The sequence below is a fragment of the Callithrix jacchus genome, chromosome 1 (assembly GCF_049354715.1).
Source record: "Callithrix jacchus isolate 240 chromosome 1, calJac240_pri, whole genome shotgun sequence".
NCBI classification, from domain to species: Eukaryota; Metazoa; Chordata; class Mammalia; order Primates; family Cebidae; genus Callithrix; species Callithrix jacchus.
The window spans coordinates 173,125,688-173,149,950 of NC_133502.1; the positions used below are offsets into that span (position 1 = coordinate 173,125,688).

At 47.7% G+C, this 24,263-nt stretch overlaps 1 protein-coding gene across 8 annotated transcripts in view; it reads right to left on the reverse strand.

Annotated features, from left to right (window-relative positions):
• Positions 1-7,888: 7,888 nt before the first annotated feature.
• Positions 7,889-24,263, reverse strand: part of NR6A1 (nuclear receptor subfamily 6 group A member 1) — a 238,667-nt gene continuing 222,292 nt past the window's right edge. For all 8 annotated transcript variants that reach the window (XM_054243714.2, XM_054243711.2, XM_035257271.3 and 5 more), the window contains 3 exons: positions 17,595-17,716; positions 15,546-15,698; positions 7,889-13,053 (listed from right to left, as the gene is read on the reverse strand). In XM_054243714.2, coding sequence (XP_054099689.1) covers positions 12,965-13,053; positions 15,546-15,698; positions 17,595-17,716 — 364 coding nt within the window. In that variant the 3' untranslated portion in view covers positions 7,889-12,964. The remainder of the gene's footprint in view (positions 13,054-15,545; positions 15,699-17,594; positions 17,717-24,263) is intronic.

Here is a 24,263-nt window from a genome sequence, read left to right on the forward strand (position 1 = left end):
CTACTAAAAATATGAAAATTAACCAGGTGTGTTGGCATGTGCCTGTAGTCTAGCACTACATTCCAGACTCTGTCTCCAAAAAATAATAATAATCATCAATTCAATATTAATTCTATAATTTCACAGTCAAAACTGATGGAATATATTCCATCTGCAATATAAAATATAGCTTATTCCCCAATGTGTATGACCTTGTAATTATGCTTTTCACCTAAAGTTCTTACAAGATATACTTCTCTTGCACATGGTTGCACCTAGTCTCCTTGTTTTATCTTAATAGTCTTCTTTTTTGTGTCCCTATTTCGTTTTATGTCTTTTGAGACAGGGTCTCACTCTGTCACTCAGGCTGGAGTGCAGTGGTATCACAGCTCACTGCAGTCTCAACCTCCTGGGCTCAAGCGATCCTCCTGCTTCAGTCTTCGGAACAGCTGAGACTACAGCATGTGCCACCACACTTGGCTAAGTTTTGTATTTTCTTTTGTAGAGATGGGGTTTCGTTATGCAGCCCAGGCTGGTATTGAACTCCTGGGCTCAAGCAATCCGCCCACCTAGGCCTCCCAAAGTGCTGGAATTACAGGCGTGAGCCACAGCACCTGGCTTTAGTGTCCCTACTATTTTTTTTTTTTTTTTTGATATGGAGTCTCAATCTGTCACCCGGGCTGGAGTGCAGTGGTATAATTTCAGCTCACTGCAACCTCTACTTCCCGGGTTCAAGCAATTCTCCTGTCTCAGACTCCCAAGCTGGGATTACAGGCACCCACCACTGTACTGGGCTAATATTTATATTTTTAGTATAGACAGGGTTTCAACATATTGGTCATGCTGGTCTCGAACTCCTGACCTGAGGTGATCCACCTACCTCGGCCTTCCAAAGTGCCAGGATTACAGGTGTGAGCCACTGTGCCTGGCCTAGTGTCCCTATTTTAATGCAATGATTTTGTTTCTCGATTAATATCACTCACCCTCTTAATCTAATAAGAAATATCCCAGCAAATACCCATCACTAACATGTCACATACCTGTAACAACAAAATCATGATTCTTTGCACCTTGTTTGATGAGTGACTTTATGAAGTGGGGCCTGCTTTGTCTGCCTTCTTTTTCTTTGAGACAGAGTCTTGCTCTGTCGCCAGGCGCCAGACTAGAGTGCAGTGGTGCAATCTCAGCTCACTGCAACCTCCGCCTCCCGGGTTCAAGCAATTCTGCCTCAGCCTTCCAAGTAGCTGGGACTGCAGGCTCGCAAGACCACGCCCAGCTAATTTTTGTATTTTTTAGTATAGAAGGGGTTTCACCATGTTGGCAAGGATGGTTTCGATCTCTTGACCTCGTGAGCTACTGCACCTGGCCTGTCTGCCTTCCTAAACAAGACAAACAGGTCTGTCTCCACACCATGATGCCATAGAAGAAACCGGCCTGGCTTTGTCATAGTCTCCTGGTGAGTCCTTAAGCCCTGAGAAGGAGAATTGCTAGCAGAATCTCTAGGTTAAATCCCAGTTCTACCACTTTCTAGCTGTGTGACCTGGGAGCAGTCACTTCCCCTCTCTGGGCCTTATGCCTTCTCTGTAAAATGAGGATGAAAGGAGACAATACGTGTAATGTGTTCAGTGGCTGCCTGGTATGTCGTGTGTGCTCAGTAAGTGTCAGCAAAACACAAACAAACAAGCAGCTGAAGGACTAGCTGATCTGTCCTCAGAGGCCCTTTGCCCGTTGAGTCTGAGATTGCAACATCATCGTGGACACTGTTTGCCCTTCTGTGATGAGTGCCTCACCCCAGCCTGGGGGACCCTCCAGGAAAGGCCTGATTTGTCTCTGGAGCCACAGCAGCCCGAGCGGAGCAAGCGATCAAACTTGCTGAATGACTACTTTCCCTGCACCTGTAGGTAGAGCTCAGCTGGCCGCTCCTTGGGTCCTGTCTCCTCTGTCAGCGGCATCAGCTGTCACTTGCCGCCACTCAGTGCTAGGTGCTCCTTATCCCCTAACCAACCCTGGCCACGATCACGGACACCTCTTTCCCCTGTGCTCAGCGCTCCTTCCTCCCACCCTCAGCCAAACTGCGTGCTCCATGCGTACTGGGGCAGCCAGGGGTTACCTGGGAATGGCCAGGCCCCAACTTAGAAGTGCCCTCTACGTGCCAGGTCCCCAGCTAACCACCCCATATCTGTGGTCAGTATCAAACCTCTCCGGCATGCTGGGAGGTAGGCAGCATGCCTCTTAACCCCCATAGCAGCAGTTAAGAGGTGAGGAAAGTCAGGCTCGGAGAGACCAGGTACCTTCCCAAAGTCACCAGGTGAGGGTGTGATGGGACCAGCATTCAAATCCCGGCAGTGGGGTCCAGAGCCCAGGTCTGCAGGCTGATGACTCTCCACCCTGCCAGAGCCTCTGGGTGGCCTATCTGTCCTTTCCTTCAAGACTCAGCCCTGGTGGTCCCAGGCCACCAGACCCACCCGGAGGGGAAAGTGAAGAGGAGTGTAGTCTTGACTCAGGCACCTTCCCAACCTCCCTTCCCAGGCAAACAAAGCCCAGGGTCTCTCTCCAAAGTGGGGACTTTCCCAAAGTGCCAGGCCTATTTCCTGGAGGTGGGATAAGGAACAAACCAGAGACCCAGACACTGAAACAGGAGAGGGACAGAATCATCAGGCTGCAGAGTGGAAAAGTGGCCAGAAAAAGAGAGAAGCTGTAGAGGCGTGGACAGAAAATGTGAAGAGAGAGAAAGGGGAGACCCAGTTGGGGAGGGAGGGAGGATGACAGAGAAATTCAGAGTGGTGGGGGTGAGGGAGAGAAGAAACCAGAGTGTGAAGAAATGAGGAAGAGAGAGAGAGTAGGGATGAGAGAGACTGAGGCAGAGAACAAGAAGTGGGAAGGACCAGGGACCAGACAGCTGGAGGTGGAGGGAGGGTGGATGTGGAGACCCGTGCAGGGCAGCAGAGGGGGCAGGGCTGCTGGCAGCAGCAGAGGCTGTTTCCGCTGCACCCCTTATCAGCCTGCTGCCAGATGTTCAGATCCGATGCCAATGTCAGAGAAGTCCATAGCGCTGGGTCAAGGCCGTGGCCGGCGAGCCTCAGCTGCAGTGTGGGGAGGGGGGCTCAGGGCTGCAATAGACCTGCTCACTCTTCCCCCTCCACCTGGTGGCTCTCTGGGCTGGACCACCTCATGGGGATGGGAGAGACCAGGCGGCTCTGGGGCCGCTTCTCTAGACTGAGAGCAGGGACTTGTGGAGACAGAGTCGGGCTCCTGGCAACATGTGGACACATCCATCTTTGCACATTTGAGAAAGCACGTGGACACACACTCAGGCATGAGTGTGCAGTGCCACAGGGGGATGGCTCACAGAGTGCAGTGAAGAGCTGCGCCCCCGCGGCATTCCTCAGCACCCCACAGCCCACTGGAGCCCCTGCTCTGCGTGTTCAGCTTAAGGCCCCCACCCCGCAACCCCCTCACCTGACCCAGGACTGCAGCCTGAGCTGGAGAAGCAAAGTAGGAGCCTCTTTGTGGCTGTTGCTATTCTCAAGGCCCACACTGCTCTTCTATGAACTGCATACACTCAGAATCTGCTGCCCCCCGGGCTGGGCAGAGGACCTGGGACCCTTAGAACGTGGGGCCTGGGGGAGTCTCCAGAGGAAGCGCAGAAGGCGGCATCTGGCGGAGCTGCGCTCCAGCCTTTGGTCTGGCCTCTCCGTCAGGCTCCTGGAGCATGCAGCACAGCTGGGGCCCCCGGCCTGGGGTAGCTTATCTCACGGTGCACACGCTTGGCCCTCAAGGGGTGACCCAGCCTTGCTCCCCACATTCCACTTTAGCCACGCAGCCAGCGGGCCCCCCACAGCCCCGAGACAGGGCCTGCGCTCGGGGGTGGTCGGGAGCCACCACGCTGAACCACCCCCTGCCCTCGGCTCCAGCCCTGCGGAGCCACTTCTGGTGTCTCTTCGCTAGTCTCTGCTTTTATCTGTCATGATGAATCTGTCACTGTCGGTACCTTAATCATGTTCTAATTTGTTTCTCTCTGCTGTTTTCAGCCTCTTAGTCTGTTTTTCTTTTCTCTCTCTGGGGTCCTTGAATGGGGCCACATCTAGGGATACTGCTACTCTTCTTTCTGGCTCATAGTGGCCAGCTGAGTGGGAATGTCTATGAGAACTCAGGTGATGGGACAAAGGGCCTCAGAAAGCTGAGACCTTGGAACTGTAGTGGGTGAGCTGGGGCAGCCCAAGGAGCCCAAATTCAGGCCCCTCCCACCCACTAGGAGTCAGTTTGGATGATGGGCACTGGTGAGGCCTGGCGCTGGAGGCTCCCCAGTGTAATGGAGAAGACTGGGGGTGGCAGCAAGGGGGAGGAAGCTGGGGCTGGAGGTCTCCCAGCCTGAGAGCCTCCTTCCTGTTTGTAGGGAAGTGACTGCCTCAGAAACCTGCCAGTGGGAGAGGAGGGAGGCCATGGGGACTTCCGGGAAGCTGGCCAAGGGCCCGAGGCCACCCTCCCTGTGCCCACATGGGGCCCTCTGGCCCTGGCTTAAAATAGTGCAGTTCCTCCTCTGCTGCTGCCGGGCCTAGCCCAAACCTCAGAGGGCTGCTGGCTGGCTGCTTGTGCTGCTGGCGGAGCTGGGTACCCAGCCCTCTTCAGACTGTGGCTGGAGGCGTCGTGTCACAGCAACATGGATGGGAATGGGGAGTGCAGAAAAAGCCTGGGTTCCTGAGTCAGAAGTCCTGGATTCAGGTCTCAGCTCCAATACCGACTAGCTGTGAGACTTTGGGCTGGTCCATGTTGCCTCCCTGAGCCTCAGTTTCCACTTAGAGAAAACAGGGTGAGTGCTTTTAACCCTAACCAGACCATGTATGTAGCAGAATCCTTTGGACCTTGCCACACAGAGTGGACACTCAAAATATGGGAGTTCCTTTGTCCTCCAACTCAGTACCTGAGGAAGTACCTCTGGAAGTACCCCTCAGTACCTACCCTGCTCCCAGGACTGGGTGTTGAACAAGAAAGGTTTGTGGAGAGTGAGCATGCAGGGAGGGCAAGGATGGGGCTGTGGTCTCCATGGTGAGACTTGTTACCAAGGGAACAAGACTCCAAGAGCCCTGGGTCTGGCAGTTGGGCACTTTTGCCATAGGATCTCTGAAAGGCTGATTATCACTGTGGACCTAAAACCCTCATGGGCAGCCAGGCCAAGGCTCCTGGCTCTGCTAAGTTTCTGCTGTTGGGGTGTAGGGGTGACACCTCCCTGTACCTAGCTTCCTTTTATGTACTGACTTCACCAAACCCCAACTTTAACCCCGCCCCCCATCTCCCAAGATACAGGTACCATCAACACCATTTGTCTGACAGGGACAGTGAGGATCAGAGATCTATCTGGGTCAAGGTCACAGACAACCCGGAAGGGCAAAAGCTGAAATGAGAACTTAGGTGGTGAGATCCCTGGTTGATACGCCTGCCGTCTCACAGACTGCCTGAGGGAAACGATCCCTGGAAAGAGCTCCTTGGAGCCAGACCCAGCCTCATCCCAGCACTCTCCCGTGCCATCATTTCCAGGGGCTTCTGTCTTCAGCCTCTGACTTAATTTGGAGTAGCCAGCCTTCCCTGTTTCTTCAGGTATGTAGATGACCTTACTTACCTCCGAGGGTTTGCACAAGGATGAGAAACGGAGCACAGATCTTGCCGAATAGTAGGCGCTCAATTGATGCTGGTTTATATTCATTCCGGACATCTCGCCAGTTATGTAACCTTAAGCAAATGACTTACCCTTTCTGGGCCTCAGTGTTCTTATCTGTAATATGGGATCATTATAGCATCAACTTCACTGGGTTGCTCTGGGCAATCAGTAGTACTCTAATGCACACGAATACTTTAGTGTACACAGTGCTTCGATTTGTTTTCTAGATGTTACTTTATTATTCTTCCATATTACTGGCTGGCACCCAGGAAACTAAAAGCTCAGCATCACATAAGCAGCAAAGAGCAGTGTTCTTTTATTCCATGGAATATTATTATCCCAACAGAATTTTAACAGGAGGAAAAAATGTCCGATGCTCAAATGCTTTTGGTAGAACCTGGGCTAAACAACATTAGTTTTCTTCAGGTGGGACTTCTCAGAGCCTTTAATATGCCAATAAGGGCTGAGAATCAATGTGGACCCAAGAGTGAGTGCAGCACTTCCCATATTTTTGGCAACAGAATTCTGACTTCTTGTTCCACGGAACCATCTTGTGCGGTGTCTGTATTGAGACGCCATACCAATGTAGCGCCTGCAGTATTCTACACGTCTGGGCAGCACCGCTTTTCAGCTCAATTTGGTTGGGTCTGTTCATCTACCTCTTACAGAATTAATCCTTTTTTAGCTTAATGTTTTGTTTTGTTTTGAATGGTAAAAGGTTCACCCAAAGGCCATTACTGGGCTTTGCTACAAACTCTGGACATTCACATTCAGCACTATTGAATTGCTAAGGCTGAACAGGGAAGAAGCCTGTTGTAACTTTAGTATCAGATAGACCGGGATTCAAAAGCCAATTCTGCCACTCGTGTCATCCTAAGCAAAAGGCTTAACTTCCTCAAGCCTCAATTTGTTTATTAGAAAAACGGGGCTGAGTCCTACCCCTTGCAAGGCTGTTATGATTACTGAGACAACACGCATGACGCACCCATCACAGTGCCTGGACTCCCGAGGCGGTTGGCCAATACGTCCCTTCTCCTCCCGGCACCTCTGTATATCTGTTCCCTCTTGTGGGGCAAGGAAGATAGTCTATTAATTCATTCTGCAGCACTTCCTTTGTTCTAAACCCATCTCTTTCAAAACTCAAGGGCTCTCTGGTTTCTTGTGCTGGAGGCTGAGGAATGGGAAGGCAGCTGGGCTTCCCTCATTTCATACAAGAGGATTAACAGACTTTGATCAAACACTCTTCAGCCTTTATCTTCCCAGCCTGAGGAGGCTTCCTCTCTCCCATCTGTCTTCACATGCCCCTCAACCCAAACTCTGCCACTTCTCTGATCATATGAACAGGCCTGCAGGACACTTGGGCAGATCTGGGTTCAAGTCCAAACCTGACACTCCTGTATGATTTTGGCCACATCCCTTGACCTCTTAGAGCCTCCATATTTTCTGCTCTGGAAAAGCTGTTGACAGACCTCACCCATTTTCTGGAAAGACAGTATTGCTTTGCTAGAGCACAGTGCATCCAAGGCCATCCATCGGCCTCTCAAGCACTGTGATGCTGCTCTCTTGCCCGAGACTCAGCAGACAGCTTTCTTTCCCCACACTCCTGAATGTGGCATCCAAGGCTCCCAACTGCTTCTCCAGCTTCAATTCTTGTTGATCCCTCCCACCAGCCACCACTCCTACCATGGCAGTCCCTTGTTATGCCCAAACACTCCCATCTTTCTGATTCACAGCCAGGCCTAGGAGATGCTGTGGATCCCTTTGCCTCGTGACTTTATACAACACCATCTTCAACAACACTCATCTGCGAAGCTCTTCCTGACTATCCTGCATAGAGCAAGCTACTCCTTCTCCAGGCCCTTACAATCTCACACAATCCCTCATGACAACCCTCATCCCGCTGCACTGCGCAGGCATGTGTCTGCCTCTCCACTAGGCTCACTTCCTCTGGTAGTGCCACTCCCCTCAGGAGAGTCTTCTCACCTCTCTCAACTGTAGTTTCTTCAGTTACAAAATAGAAGTAATGATCCTTGAAGTTCAACATGGTGCATGACACACAAGGTGGGCACTTTAGTCAGTGCTGGTTCATTGATTCAGGTAGTTCAGAGACCACCCCCAGCCAGAGCCTCAGCAACAGGAACTGAGGTGGGCGTCAGTTATGAGTAAGAGCCGCAGGTGTGGAGGCTCAAGCCGGTGCCTCAGGACACGCCATCATTCCTCCCCAGAACCCCAGACAAGCTTCAAAGACAGATGCCATGTGCAGAAGCATTCACATTTATTGATTCAATACAGTATCTAACATTTGCTAAACATGCATTTCACACTAATTGGTCACATTTCCGCAGGTAGTCAATTCACAGAGCAGAGCCCATCCCTTGCCAGCTGGCAGGGTGGGAGGTAGCAGAGGGCCAGGGTAGCCTACAAAGCCCGCCAGCTATTTGGTCATGCAGGGTTGATGGAGCCAGGCTGGCGGGCAGCCCTTGGCCGGCCCTTTGGAGACAAGGGCTCAGAGACATCCCGTTTCCTGATTCCTACACACAGGACTGTGGGTGGAGGCAGAGCTAGGACAGGTAACACGAGGGTAGGCTCCTGGATGCGTGTGCCATCAGAGCCCCTAAAGGTAGTGCCTGTGGGAGTGGTGCTCCCTATGCCCTGGAGCACAGGAAGGAAATGGAGGTCTCTTCAAGGGCATGACTAGTCCCTGCTGGGTAGGTGGGAAGGAATCCCCACACACAGCCCAGACATTACAGTGCAGCCATCAGCCCCTATGGCAGACCTAGGATGGCAACACAGACAAAAACACCAACACCCCAGGGCAGGCGGGGCTTCTTTCCCCGATAGAAACACATACACAGAGCAGGAGCTACAGTATTCTTTTCCCACAGGAATCCTCAGAGAGGAATCACCAGGATGTCACTTAAGAGGTAGTTTTTTTTTTTTTTTTTTCATGGAAATTTGAGTCAACAAACAATCACCTATTACAAGACATTTTAGAGAAAAAAACAATAGTCATCAAAGGGTGCAGATGGCAGGGCTAGGTCTGGAAGACTAGCCTCCACCAGCAACACAACTTTTGCTCTTGGGCTTGGAGAGGGCTCTGACCTTATTCACTGCCTCCTTTTGAGCCTACAGTTGATTCCTGTGCAGGCTGTGGGCCCAGAAGACGGACGCCATGTAAGGAGTAAACTAGACAGAGGGACCAGGGGCTTCTATGGGCTGGCAGAGGCAGGGCCACTGTTGGCTCATGTCATAGGACAGCTAGAAGCCTTCAAGTCTCATGGTGGCCCAGGTCTGGCATGCAGAAGCCCTAGCTTGCTCCAGACCTGGCAGGCTCTCTAGGGCTCTCGCCTTGGAGGAAACAGTTCAGGTCTGGCTCCTAAGCCCAGAAAAAATGTTGCCGTAGCAGCCTAGAGAGGAGTTTCTGGGGACCCTGTAATTAAATACACATCCCTGAGCTGTGGCCCCAGAAACCCTTGTCTCCAGGCTAACCAGTTTCCAGCACCTAGTGGAATGACTGCCATTTCTCATCCTGACACACAGATAAAACATCATTTCACAGACACTGGACATAGATGCTTCAAGCCATAGATGCTTCAGCTGCAAAGGCAGAGGGGAGTGCAAGGGAATGCGCATGGAGTAGGGTGGGGAGGCGAGGGGGTAAAAGTAGCGGTTTTTTTGTTAATTTTTTTTTTTTTTACTTTAAAAAAATTAATAAAAAAAATCAAAGTTTAATAAAAGGGCTGGTCTGAAAGACTGGATTCTTAAAACAACTGCAAAATTTCAAAAGCAACAAAGGAAAAAAGACATACGCCAGGGGCCCAACATGGAGGGTCTAGAACCACTGCTCAGCCTTCTGTCCTGCTGAGAGGTAGGGTTCCCTGAATTTGGCCAATCTTGGACATGGCTTAGATGCTGCCCACACTGGGTTTGTCTGTCTCTATCGGTCCCATTCTCCCAGGAAATTAAGAACAAACAAATAGAGGAAATGGGTAACAGAGCAACGCAGCTAGCTCAGGGCCCAGGATTTTAAGGATCTGGTGACACTGACCATGGCAGGTACTCACTTCACTGAAAAAGGGTGGCAGGTGAGAGGCAAGCTGATGTGGAGTGGGCGATGTTCAGTGACGCCACGGAAACCATTAGGATTCCCCATTCCTTGCTCTGGTTCTGGGGAACAGGACAGGGAGGATCCTGCCTACTTCCTCCTATCCCTGGGGGCTTGCCCACTGCTCTTGTGAGCGGGGTATACTGGCTGGGTGTCCTCTGAGCCAGACTGAGTGCTTTGAGACAGGTTCTGGGGAATTTCCCCAGATTAAGGGCAAGACCACCAAACCTTGCAAAGAACTACAAAAGTCTACAAAGGCAGCCAGAGAGCATGAATAAGTTCCAAGATGCCAAACTTTTGTCTTGGGACAAGAAAACATCAAAAAGGAGAGGGAGGGAAAGGCTTGCATGTTTCAACGTAGTACAAGGAGGTGGGATTCTCCTTTTCCACGTGGCTTTCAGAGTCATACTTTTATGGCGTAGAAATTCTCACTCAAAGTGAGTGCTTTTGGTGGTTGAATCAGAGAGAGGACAGACAGAGGAATTAGAGAAAACATGTACAATTTTTCTCTCTTTCCACAATCAAAAGGCTACCTGTTAACCAAACGTTATGGGAAGAAAGGCAAAAAACAAACATACCAAACCTCCCCCTCCAACCTTTCTCTGTGTCCTTCAAACCAAATTCACAAATACATCTAGTGGCTGACCTAATGTCTCCACGCTGCTAGCTACACTCCTACCTTCTCCGCATAATACCTGAGTTTGCAATGCAACACATTCACTTTACCCTGTTTAAAAAAAGCCCACGTCATAAAAGGACTGGGTGCAGAAGACATTAAAGACAGTCCACAGGTCAGGCTCCGGCTCGGAACACACGGCCACTTGGCTCAGAGATTCTGCAGGGCTCTCAGCAATGAATGGGCTCTTTGTTCTGTGGAATCTGCTGCAAACATTTGTAAAACTGGATTTGTACAATGGCAACTTGCAGAACCTTTCCCCCAGTCCACAAATTAACAACTTGCTCTGTTTAATACTATGTTATTGGAGAGACACGTTCTTGCCTCATCAGAGAGCAATTCCCTTTGACACCCAACACAACGAGTAAAATGTTTAATTTGAAAAGCAATTTCAAAAATAATAGTTGGACAGATGGAGGCCTCAGCAAAGAAAGATGCTGTACACAGGAGCTGTCTAAGAGATGGGGTCTATGATATGTGTCTCCTTCCCAATCTGGAGGAGAGCAGCTCAGAGTCTGACCTGTGGCCAAAGAAATGTGATCTAGTTGGTTAAATTAAAAAAAAAAAACATCAGGGGAACAAGTATAGTGAACTTAGAAATAAACAGATACACATGAACATACAAAAATCTTCCCACTGATGTGAACAACATGCTAGCTGGAGCTTTTCCTGAGGAACATGTCTTTTCTCTTTCTCAGAGCAACTGGGGAAATGGCATCGAGGCATAATGCTCTGAGTTTTAGATCCATCAAGGGGCAAAATCATCACTCTGCTGGTACCCGTAACATTTCACCAGACAGAAGTTGTTACAATCAGACATGGACTACCCATGCACACAACATGGTGGCCTCCTGGGCTTTACTAGGCTGAGTTGGGGAGAGGGCAAACAGCCTTTGACTAAATAGGCAAAGGGAGGAGCCGTGGGCCTCCAACCCACTCAGGCTTGCCGCCAGCTAAGAGGTCTGCTTGCCACGGCTGTGGAAGGTACCTGGGTGTAGGCAGGACAACTATTACATTAAGGCAAAAAGGGGAAAAGCACCTGAAAGAATTCCAAGACAGACCTGGTCTGGCACTGGCCAAAGTCAAGAGGGTAAGGAACACTTCCTGGGATGAGGTGGGGCAGGTAGTGAAAGAACAAGGAGTCCAGGCCATGTCTGCAGAGGAGCAGCCACGCCATCAGGAACCTGAGGTAGTTTAAAGCCCCCCTTCCCTTCCAGGTGTTTCTGGCTCCAGCCCTCCAGGCCTTGGCTGGTCAGTCTACTGCTGAAGTAAGGGGCAGCTGGGCCACTCTGGGCCTTGAGCTTTGTGTTCTGGGTCCCTGAGGAGAACTGGTCTCATTCTGGAGAGAAAAGGAGAACTTGGAGAAGAACTTAGGAGCAACATTTCTAGTCAGCAGACAGGTGAATGGTCCTTCCCACTGTTTACAAAAGACTGCAGGTTTTGGATTCAGACCTGAGGGAGTGGTAGGAAGGGGCGGGGAGAGGAAAAGGGGATTTCAAAAGAGGAGTGTCTATTCTTTTCTCAGTCTGGCCTTGCCCTACTACCCTTTGAAGAAAACAAGGTGAAAGGAGAATAAATCAGTAGTGGGCACCAGGGTTCAGAACACGGCATTCTGCTCAGCTGGTTTTTCAAAGGGCCAGTAGGAAGTGAAATATGTAAGGGAGCAGGAAGGGGAAAGGTGGACCTTAGGAGATCTAGGTAAGGAAACTAGGTAGCTGGCAGCCCCAAGGGAGCTGGGAGGCGAGTCCTGCGGATCAAGTGATTGCCAGGACTTTGCCTAGATGGAAAGTTCACAGTGGTAGAAGGTGACAGTGGTGGAGCACGGGTAGGGGCAGCAATGTGTGAGAACAGATACTCTTCTGCCCTTAGGACTTCTTGGGTGGAAGGAAACCTGCCTTAAGTTTGGTCACTGTGTCCTACTCTCCTAATCTTCATGCTTTCCGAGGAAAGGACATGGCGCAGGCTTCACCCCTGTCCTGTTGCCGTCTTGCCAACCCTGCTTAGTCAATCTCCTAACAACACTTTGCCCCTTTACAGTGTACCCTTTTACCTGGCAATTCTGTGGCTTAAAAAGACAATTTGCTCTCTGACAGACAAATGTATGAGTCTGCTGAGAAAATGTGGAAAAAGTAGGGATGGACACACCCCCTATTTCCATTGAGGTAGTCATCTTTGTTAACATTATGGAAATAGTCATCTTAGCCCCATCCCACCCTCTCCCTCAAAATACAAAAGAACTATTTCTAAACAATGACAACACTGTCACATTAAACATCTTCACATCTGTAAACTGTAAGAAGATGTATCGGCAGCATTCACACAAAAGCATGTGCATCATGTTGAAGGCCATACATTCAACTCTGTCGTGAAATAAATATATAGAAAAATGAGGTTAAAAAAACAGACAAACAAACAAAAACTCTTCTTGCTGTGGAGGCAACTGGAAATGCTGCTCCACGGCCTCCATCTTGGTCTCTCTGGCGTTTTCCTCCAGAGCCCATCCTGCCCACCCAAGGATGGTTGGCCTGAGGAGGGCGCTGGGAACAGGTCATTCTTTGCCCACACTTGTCTTGCAGGAATGCAGCACCACCTTAAAGAGGAGGGGCAGCTGCTCCAGGGGCACATTCACCATCTTTCCTGGGAACAAGGTGGGAGAAGAAGAGTTAGCAGCAGCCACTAGCGGATGGGCAAGTTGGCCTCCCTGGGCTGGTGGAGAGGGAGTATCACCTTGTTGAGTGTCTGAGGCAAGAGACGTGCCAGGAGTATCACAAAGATCAGACACATCGGGCTAACATCCTAACATCCAGACCCCTCTGGGTGCCCTAGGGAGCCTAGTAACGGTGCCTTCTCATCATCCTACTATTCAGGGAATACTTCCTCTGTTCTAGGTGGTTAAATGCATTAACTCGTTTAATTCTCACACTACTTCTGTGTACCGCTTTTTACCTTCATTTTATAGATAAGGAATCTGAAACTGAGAGGTAGTCCAAGAAACTTCCGTCCTATTTTCTTTACCCCCGCCCAGCCCCGTGGATTCTCTAACTAATATTCTATAAAATACTGCACTTCAGGATGGTTTATTAGGTTAATGAAAGTACTAGGGGAAAAAGGAATGGGGGTAAAGGGACAAATACATTTGAGAAACTCAGGGTTCCAAGAGTTTTGCAAATCTCTTATTGAAGGACTTCTCAGAGGATTTAGTGTGCTAATATTATTTGTAAATATCTAAGGCTGTGGTTCTTCTCCCAGACAGTACCTAAGAGTCACCTGGGGAGCCATCTGAAAACACTGATTGAGGCTGGGCAAGGTGGCTTACGCCTGTAATCCCAGCACTTTGGGAGGTCGAGGCAGGTGGATCACAAGGCCAAAAGATCGAGACCATCCTGGCCAACATAGCAAATCCCCGTCTCTACTAAGAATACAAAGATTAGCTAGGCGTGGTGGCATGCCCCTGTAGTGTCAGCTACTTGGGAAGCTGAGGCAGGAGAATTGCTTGAACCAAGGAGTCGGAGGCTGAGATTGTGTCACTGCATTCCAGTCGGGGCAAAAAGAAAGACTCCATCTCAAAAAAAAAAAGAAAAAAAAAGAAAAGAAAACACTGATTGATCTCCAGGTTCCACCCCATTCCAATTAAACCAGAATCTCCTGAGGTACAATTCAAACATTGATTTTTTTTTTTTTTTTTAAGTTTTCCAGGTGATTGGAAGTGCTACCAAGGCTGAGGACTCAGTTCTATGGAGGAGAGTGGTGTATAATTGCTGACTTCCTTTATTTCACGGAGTACCTGATTAATGTCTCATACGGTAAGCTATAGCTTAGAAAATACTGAGACAAACTGTCAAAATATCTCTAAAATTCTAATAGTTTAGGCCCACCTTACATCTGCTAGACTGCTTTGTGGCCCAAGAAGTAGAAAAAAAAAAATCCCTTGTTAGATTGAAATATTTTTCCTTCAAAACTGTTATTGCTTTCTTTAGAATTTTTATGTTGAATTTAAATACTATAAGGGCCGGGTGCGGTGGCTCATGCCTATAATCCCAGCACTTTGGGAGGCCGAGGTGGGTGGATCACGAGGTCAAGAGATCAAGACCATCCTGGTCAACAAGGTGAAAACCCGTCTCTAATAAAAATACAAAAATGAGCTGGGCATGGTGGCACACGCCTGTAGTCCCAGCTACTCGAGAGGCTGAGGCAGGAGAATTGCTTGAACCCAGGAGGTGGAGGTTGCACTGAGCCGAGATTGCGCCATTGCACTCCAGCCTGGGTAACAAGAGCAGAAAAACTCCATCTCAAAAAAAAAAGGTGAATTTTACAGGAAGAATCCTGGTCTACAGCTGCCCCTCGGTATGTGCTAGACAGCCAGAATAAGAATCTTGACTACATGAAGCAAAGCAACAACCAAAAAAGTCAGGATTTTATATTGAAATAGACCTACTTAAATGTCAGGAAGCTCAGTAGGGGTCAAGACCACATAGAAACATATATACATTTATACACATCCCAATGCATAAAATTCCTCTGCAAATACAGGATTTTAAACTTTATTTTTCCTATTTTTAATTTTTTTAGAGATGAGATCTCACTCCTAGCCTCAACAGATCCTCTCGCCCCTACCTCCTGAGTATCTGGGATTATAGGCATGAGCCACTGTGCCCAGCTAAAGACATCACTTTAAAGAAATGACCTCTCAAAGCTAATGGGCTCATGAGCAATTCTGTGAAATGAAGATAATTTTAAAAATTGAGATATAATTAATATCATAAAATTCACTCTTTTAAAGTTTACAATTCAAGAAATTAAATTAATTTGAGATATTCTGAGCCTCTCTTTCCTCATCCATAGAATGGCTATAGTATTGCCAACCATCAGCAGAGACTGGTGAGAGATTAAATGATTTAAGGCCACAAAGTACCCTGCATATTGTTGAGAGTTCAGGAAATTAACTTCTCTTCTCTACAGAGAACACAAGCTTCTTGTTATAACAGACCTTTTTTGAGGGCAAGGATGAGAACTCTTTCATGCAGTTGGTGATGGGCTGGAATGAGTACCCTGAAAACACTGCTTGCCTCATTTCTTCACAAGCTAAGAGAAGCAAGGAAGGGCTGGAAGCCTCAGACCCAGGATGTTACCTGCAATATAGCGAATCTCAGGTAAGCACATCATGAGATCAGGAAAGCGGTTCGGCTGATGCGTATATTTATATTCAGTAAAATCCTGGCAAATGTACCAGTACCGTTTGTTCAACTGTTCCAGCTGTGAGGCACTGGTGAGGCCTCTGATATCTGTGAAAGAAAAAAACCACACAGGGAATGGGACAGGCTTTCCAATGTGGCAGAAAAACCAACTCCTTAAATAAGTGCATCTTTCAACTAAGTTACTAAACATTGTCACAAGAGGGGATCTTCTCTGATAGGGAGGAACTCAGCTCTGCATAAGGGAAGAGAAATGAGAGAGAGAGGAAAAAATAATACAGAGAACAGTAAGCAGACAGAGTCCCTCAAGGGCTAGGGCTTTTCTCTCAGCTTCATACAAAACTCCCCAAACAACCAGAAAACACTAAACAAATGACTGAATAACCTACCTTTCCAAATTTATCCTTTATAATGTCGTCAATTTGCCTTTTGCTAGAACCAATCGGAAACCTTGCTGATACCCACATATTCATGCTTGTAATACACACACACACACACACACACACACACCCGCTTCCTATGTGCTTCTGTTCTTAATCTTCCTCCTGGGCTGTCTCTTCATTTTTTTTAGACAGGGTCTTGCTCTGCCCACTAGGTTGGAGTGCAGTGGTGCGATCAACAGCTAACTGAAGCATCAATCTCCTGGCTCAAGAGTTTCTCCCACCTCAGCCTCCTGAGAAGCTAGGACTACAGGTGTGCGCTATCATGCTCAACTAATTTTTTTTAATTTCTGCAGAGATGGGGTCTATGTTGCTTGGGTTGGTCTCAAACTCCTGGGCTGAAGTGATCCTCCTGCCTTGGCCTCTCCAAGTGTTGGGATTATAGGCATGAGCCGCTGTGCCTGGCCCCTCCATTTTTTCTGTATAGATCTCTCTCTCTCGCTCTCTCCACACACACCTTTTTTATATATAGAATATGAACAAAAATATTCTATATATAAATCTTACCCAGTCTTTGAGCCAGCTCAGATTTCTCCTCCTTCAAGAAGTTGCTACTGCTCCCCCCCATCTGAGGCGCAAGTTATATGTCAAATGCCATCAGAATGCATACTTCTTGAGGCTAGAGATCTGGGGTCTAAGTTTTTTCAATATCTTTTATGCTCAGCACAGGGCTTGGCCTAAGGGAGGCATGCAGAACACCAGATAAATGCATGAATGGTGCAGAAGCAGGAGGAGAGTGGGCAAAGAGGAGAGGAGCTCTGGAGTGGAGACAGGACACAGGATGAGGGCACTGCAATGCCACAGGCAGCAGAACAGCCCAGTGCTGCTATGGGAGCAGAGTACTCATCAGCTACTTTGGAAAAAAAGAGAATACGAACCTCCTCCCTATGCTGGTTTTACAGGCAGCTGCCAAGTGCCACTTTGCAGGTAATATTCCACATAAATCACATCTGGCATTCTTTTAATTAAAAGCCAAGCTTGGGGTGTGTGTGTGTGTGTGTGTGTGTGTGTGTGTGTGTGTGTGTGTGTGTGTATTTGTGCCTCCCATTAAAAGTCATGCTTGGGGTGTGTGTGTGTGTATTTGCACATCCCTGCTCTGTCCTGAAGGGGCTGTCAGAACCACTGCCAGCCTGTCAGAGGCCTTATCTCCAATAGTTTCATCAGTCACTCTGTTCTTCTTCAGTCACTGGTAAACTTGGTACATATTTAAAATGACGCATGTACTGTCCTTGGTGTCTGTGTGTAAATGCATTAAAACTGACTAAACAAAGCAAATCCTTTTCCTTCCTCTATGAGTTATAGAGATTATGGCATTTAGGTTTGAAGAAAAAAAAAAATCCAAGTGTTCTCTCATTCCCAGTGCTATAAAGGGTCAGGGTGATGACAAGGGGGTCCACAGGTCTTCCAGGATTGAAACCCAGATGGTATGATGGATTCTGTGTGATAATCCTGAGGGTAAGGAGGGGTGAAACAGGAGGGCAAATGCTCACTGCCCCTACACCCCCTACCAATGCAAAGGTCCCTTTTGCCCATCCCAGCCACTCACCTTGATTTAGGAAGTTAATTGCTTTCATGCAAGCATACTCCTCATTGCTGACCTTTAGCTGATGGAACTTGTGATAGAGATAGATGAGCCGCTCAATCACCTCCATCCCTTCATCACTAAATCTGGGGAACAGACACAGGTGTTAACAGTGGGCTGTGATACCAGTAGGGGCCAGGAAAGGGCAGCCAGAGAGCTCCTGCAGCTCCTTAAGGTATCTAAGACAGGAAGCAGGCTGAGCTTGGGAGAAATGGAATCCAAAGCCACTTGGGAAGTACAGGCAGATCCATTCTTTGTCTACAGGCCAACATAGCTCATGCAAGCTGCTTTTCCCAAGGTCAGGTAGGGTCAATCTAGGTTCAAACTCATCTCCATCACACAGGCTATGATATCCTGGCAAGGTCATCTGAACCCTCTATGCTTTGAGGAGCTTGCATTCTTGGGCTAACAAGGGCCAAAGAAGGTCTGGGATGTAAATGAGTGGAGAAGTACAACATTATTAAGATACAGCTATTGTTGAGACGCAGCCTCTGGCATCAATGGCAGCTGCCATGGTGACTCTATGTGAGCCTCTACCACACTCCAAGAAAAGCTGCTGACTGTATTTGCTTATGTTAACTGCTTCCAGCAGAGCTGAGGTTATGCACAGTGAAAATTGTTACTGGCATCCCTGACTTTGGTGGGAGGGAGTAAAATGTTAACTGAGTTTCCATATCATGCCAGCCTCTGTGGTTGCATGAGTCACTATGAGCGTTATCATATTTAATCCTCTCAACCCTATGAACTCGGTGACATCATCATCACCAATGTACAGATGAGCACCTAAAGTTCAAAGAAGGGAGGGGTCTGGTCTACAAATACACAGTTAATTGGTGACAGAGTGGGAACCTAGAACCTGAATCCAAGACCTTGGTTTTTCCAGTATCTAAGGTGGTGTACCCTAGCAGAGGGGCTCAAAGCCCCCATACTCCCTACTTTGGGCTAGGAGTGAGCTCTCTGGAGAAAGACCAACTTTTAGGCAACAGAGTCCCAGGCTAGGTCACCCCAGGGGATTAATGTTTTGGGTATACTTCATACCAGAGATGGAGAGACCATCAAACCAAGGAGGCAAACACTTAGGAAGCAGGAGTTTACAAAAGATGAGGTCAAGTCTGGCTTGAGTCATTCGAGGAATGGACTCGCTAGTGGGTGGAGGGTCCCAGAAGGGCCCGATATAACTCAGTCACAAGGACAAGATTCTTAGCTTCAGGTCTGCTTCCTGGTGACATCCTCAGATCTGCGCACTAAAACCCTGTGCCAGGCCAATAAGGCCCTATCTGGGTAGGGTCCACAACACCTGGGGATAAACTATTGCTTTCTGGAATCTACTGCTTTCTGTGTTAACTTTGAAGGCTTTGCAGGCTTTGACTTCCTGGACAAGCAGGACACTTTCTCTTGCTTGGGGAAAGCCTGGCTCTGGTTGGGGCCAGAGGTCCCTGCCCTTTTTAAGCATGAAGGGGAGCCTCAGCAGCAGTGGGTTCCACCAACTGCATCAAAAATATTTTTTCTAAAAAACCAATGCAACAATAAAAAATAAGACAAATTTTAAAATACAGTATAATGGCTGGGTGTGGTGGCTTACACCCGTAGTCCCAGCACTTTGGGAGGCTGAGGCAGGCAGATTGCTTAAGCCCAGGAGTTCACGACCAGCCTGGGCAACATGGCAATACTCCATCTCTAGCAAAAAATACAAAAATTAGCAGGGCATGGTGGTGCATGCCTGTGGTCCCAGCTACTCGGGATGCTGAGGTGGGAGGATCACCTGAGCGTGGGAGGTTGAGGCTGCAGTGAGCTGTGACTGTATCACCGCACTATAGCCTGGGCAATAGAGTGAGACCCTCTCTCAAAAAATAAAACAAACAAAAAACCAACCAACCAAAAACCCCCAAAAATCCCCCGCAAACCAAAACCAATGTAATAACTATTTACATGGCATTTACATCATTTATATTCCATCGGGTATTATAAGAATTCTAGAGCTGATTTTAAATATACAGGAAGATATGCGTAGGTTATATGTTAATATTGCACCATTTTATACAAAGGACTTGAACATATGCAGATTTTGGTATCCATGGGGGTCTTGGAAACAATCCTCCACGGATACTGAGAGATGAATGACTGTACATGCAATCTGCAACTCTGATCTTTGGCCTTGGCATGGCTCCCAGTATGAGCTGGGGTTTCTTTCAGTTTGCTGATTTGAGCTACTATGGCTGACTCAGTTTCTCTGAACTTCGTCCAATGGCTTTTACAACTTTATCGATACATTCCAATCCTGGCTGATAGACAGATTCATATTGAATAACCACAATAACCACCATTCTCTAATACTGTTTCTACCATCCTACCATTTGTTGAGTGTTTGCTACCTGGCAGGCACATTCAGTATTCTACACACATTTAATTCTATTGATAGTCCCAATAAATTCACAGAATGGATATGAATCACAACGCCCTTTGTTCACATATGGAAATGAAGGCTCAGGGAGGTTATTTCCTGAGTCTCTATTATGCACTAGGCCTTTTCATATGCATTCTTACACTTGACCCTCCTGATAACCTGGAAGGATACTATGCATCACCTCCATGTTAGGGATGAAGAAGCAGAAAAAGAGGTGACTAGTCCGAGGTTGCATGGAAAATAAATGGGAGTGGTGGTGAGGCCAGGGTTCAAACTAGGTTTTCTAATTCCAAGCCTATGGACTTTTCTCAGCACTACACTGCCTACCCCTAATCCTGTCTTGTTCTTAGCTGCTACCTGGAAAAGGCTAACCACATACTACCACTAGGGACCTCAGGAGTGCTGTGTTCCCACAGCAACTCAGAGCAGGACCCAGCCCTGGGAGGACGTCAGGTCTGCTACAATGCACAGAACTGCCCCTGCAGCATCTCCAAGATGCTAAGACTTGCAGGAGGCGGTGTTCCTGGGAGTGAAGACCACTCTTCATCACAGCACTCTGCTGGGTATTTATGTTCTTGAGAGGGGGAAAAAAGGTCTTTACTGCCAATTTCCTTCATTATCTGCCTGGAGAGGTGAGGAAATGGTATAGGACATAAAAAAGGAGGATGCAAGGGGAGAGGCAGTGTCAGCATCTGTCTGGTGGCCAAGTAGTGTAGCAAGCAAAGATAATGCTCTGTCCTTTAATCAGCAACCCCTTGCCCCAAGTGTTCACTCTGGCACTGCAGACCCTGCAGGTGTGTGGCTATCAGCCAGACACTTAGCCAGGAGTGCCAAATCTCCTCCTGGCTGAGTCTTGACCTGAGGGACAAAGGAGTTCCCAAGTGCCTAGCCTGTCCATATGCCCTAAATCTGCCCTTTCTCTTGGGGACAGCACATCCCTCTTTTCCCAACATTCCTACAACAGAGAGACACCATGGACCCCCAGCTGTGGTGGGGACTGGCAGCCAGCCCAGCAGCCCCCACTCAGTCTCCACAGCCTGACTGCAAAGCTTTCCTCCATACCCTGCATCCCACCCCTTGATAAACAAAGTTGTTCTCTGTTCCATGGGCCTGCAGCCGTGCCTCCTCCACATCTGCCCACTCCACAGTTCTAATGCCCCATATTCACTGTCTACAAATTATCAGCATTCAAAGCCAGAAAGTTGGACAAACACACTCATTCTTCTTCTAGGTTCCCATTACACAAGCATGCTGGGACAAGGAAAACATTCCTGCCAGGATCCCCCAAACCACTGGACCATTCAGTCAGCAATTGAAGCTGACACTAAGTAAGTTATGTCCCATTAAGGGGGCTGAGAGACTCAGTTGTCTCTTTTTCATTCATCTAAATGTACCTACTCCCAGGAGTAACTATGAGCCACAACCTTAGAGAAATTGCCATCTCAGCACCTATGTACAGACTCCAAGATGAAAACTAAGACTATAGTTTCAAGACAAATTCCAGAAAGTCAAACCTTTTGAAAATGCTCTGGGAAAATAAGAATTTAGTGTAAGGCAATGTTAAAGAGGCTGGGCATTGGAGCACAACAGATACAGGTGATAAATTTAGCTCCATCTCTCTCTTGCTTTGTAGCCTTTTAACTAACCTCTCTGAACCTCATGCTTCTCATCTCTAGAATGGGGATAATATTAGTGCCAGTCACACAAGGTAGCAGTGAGAATTAAACAAATAATGTATATAAGGCAATTAAGATAGAACTTGGCATAATAAATATAGTTGTCAGCTGTTATCATTACAAATAGCATCATCATCATCATCATCTCTCCCATTATTGTAGCAAAAATAAATGTCTGTTTCTTGAGCCTTATGGTTAGACAGGGAAGCTGGGAGGCAACTTTCCAGAGATCTGGCAAAATGGGGCTGGTGCTCATGAGATAGAAGTGCCCATTAAAGTTCATTTAGCTCAAGGCATCCTCTCCCAAGAGGAGTCTTGATTAGGGCCAGGAGCAGTCACTGGCTGGTGCTATAATCTGCCTTAAATCAAATTCACCCGGTTCACTGTCTGATAACAGTCTGATTAAGGAATATGGGCACCATAAATTTGATTCAATATTTAGGAAGAGAAAAGGAGGTGGTCATGTATCATCTGGGAAAAGCCTTTCCATGACAGCAGGAACTCACTTGCACTCAAAGAGCTGTGAAGAAGTAAAGGCCATCTGGGGGAGTGGGAGCAAGGCAGTAGCAGGCAAGGTAGGAGAGCACTGCGGCCAATTACAGACTTCACAGCCTGGGTTTCTAGCAGAGCGGTTACTGCTTTCCAGTGGTCAGCCTGATTCTAGAGGTTCTTCCACTTCCTACGACCTCCTAGGCAGTCCTATATGCCTCTCAGACCCCAGAGACACCTAAACCAAAGAGCTGCTCATCTCCATCCTGTTCTTCCCTGCTCCTTCATCCTAGCTAAGAAAATTCGTGCCTACCTGCCTCGCTAGTCCAAAACCACCAGCAGCATCATCAACATTTTCCACTCACTGAAGTCCTACTGACTGTCTCCTTGACATCTTTTGGCTTTGTGCTTCCCTCTGTCTCCACAATCACTGCTGCTTTGTCCAGGCCTTGTTCTCTTTCACCTGGGCTATGGAACAGTCTCCTTCCTGCCCAGCCACTGTGCTCCAGTCTTATCCAGGCCAATCCATCCTGAACTTTACTGCCACAGAGTTCTAAAATGCAACCTGTGTAATTCTTCCACTTAAAAACTTCCCAAGATTTAATACTATTTACACAACAAACCCCAAATTATTTAGATTGACATATGAGCACTTTCATGACCTGTCTTGACTGTATCTTTCTCTCTATAGTCAATTCTCCTCTCACTTTTCTGTCTCTCTTAGATACATTCTCTTTATACCTTAAATCCACAGAATTGCTTTGATTCCCTGCACATGGCAATCATCTAGGATCTCTAAGTTCTAGGACTTTGTGTTATCTCCTGCCTTCCTTCTTGTTCTCTACCAGGGGCCTAGAAATTCCCACTCAAGGTGTAGCTCAAATGTCTGATCCTCTGGTAAGTCTTCCCTGGCCCTGCACACAGAGGAACTCACTCTGCAGTCTATGCTTGTACAGTTCTCTTCATATGCCCCTCCATCTCCACCAACACAACCCTGCACTGTAAGTTGTGTCTGCTTCTTTTTGCCTCCCAGTCCCCTAAATGAAGGATAGGGACTCTGAATCAGAAATCATGTTTGCATCACCTGTGATGCCAGCTTCCTCCCGACAACACACACAAAAATACTCAGTAAATGGCCATGGAATCAGAACTAACATGTTGAAGTTTAACTGTTATTTTTCCATCGATGGATTCCACAGTAGAGTTCTAACAACAAATCCATTTCCTATTCTCAGAACCCACTTGACAGCTCAGCAGCAATACATGTTCTAAAGACAGCAATGTTCAATAAAACTTTATGTGATGATAAAAATGATCTTTATTCGTACTAGTAGCCACTAGCCCCGTGACTACTGAGCACTGGAAATGTGGCTGGTGCAAATGAGAACTCAATTTCTAATTTTAATAAATTTACAATTTAAAAATCACGTGAGGCTAGTAGCTACTATAGTGGATGGTACAGCTTTAGCTCCTCCTTGATTAGAAAAATTCCAATGTAGGAAGAAAATGTTTCCTCACTACTTCAGCTGTTACTGACTTTTGCCTTGGTCTTGGGACTTAAAGGACTGGCTACAGTGAGATGGGATGCCTTATGAAGCTCAAAGCCAAAGAGAACCTGTACTGCCAGTGACTGCTGCCTCCTTGCAGAGGGCCTGGGCAAACCTATTACTTGGGAGTGGAGTCCAAAGGCTGATGCTGTAGCCCCAGGCTGCACTCGTAGATTCCAGGCACCCAAAGAGGCTGGGCTCCTTGGGCCAGCTCCGCAAACCCTGACAACATCACAGTAGGCTGACTGCTATCCAAACACCCCTATGGGGCAGAGTTATGGAGTAGAAGACAGGAATTTGATGGAAACAATGAATTAGAGGCTCTGGACAAGGGGTTAGGTCATCTGCAAAATCAGATAGCTCTGTTTACCAGACAAAGTGTCAGCTGGGTTCAAAGCTCTGTCATTTATAGATCACACTGAAGCCAGTAAGCATCATTAATAAGGAAATATTAGAAAACGAGTGGAGAGAGTCGGCAAGCTGGCTCCTCCCTCCCCTAGCTGTGCCAAGGGCCCTT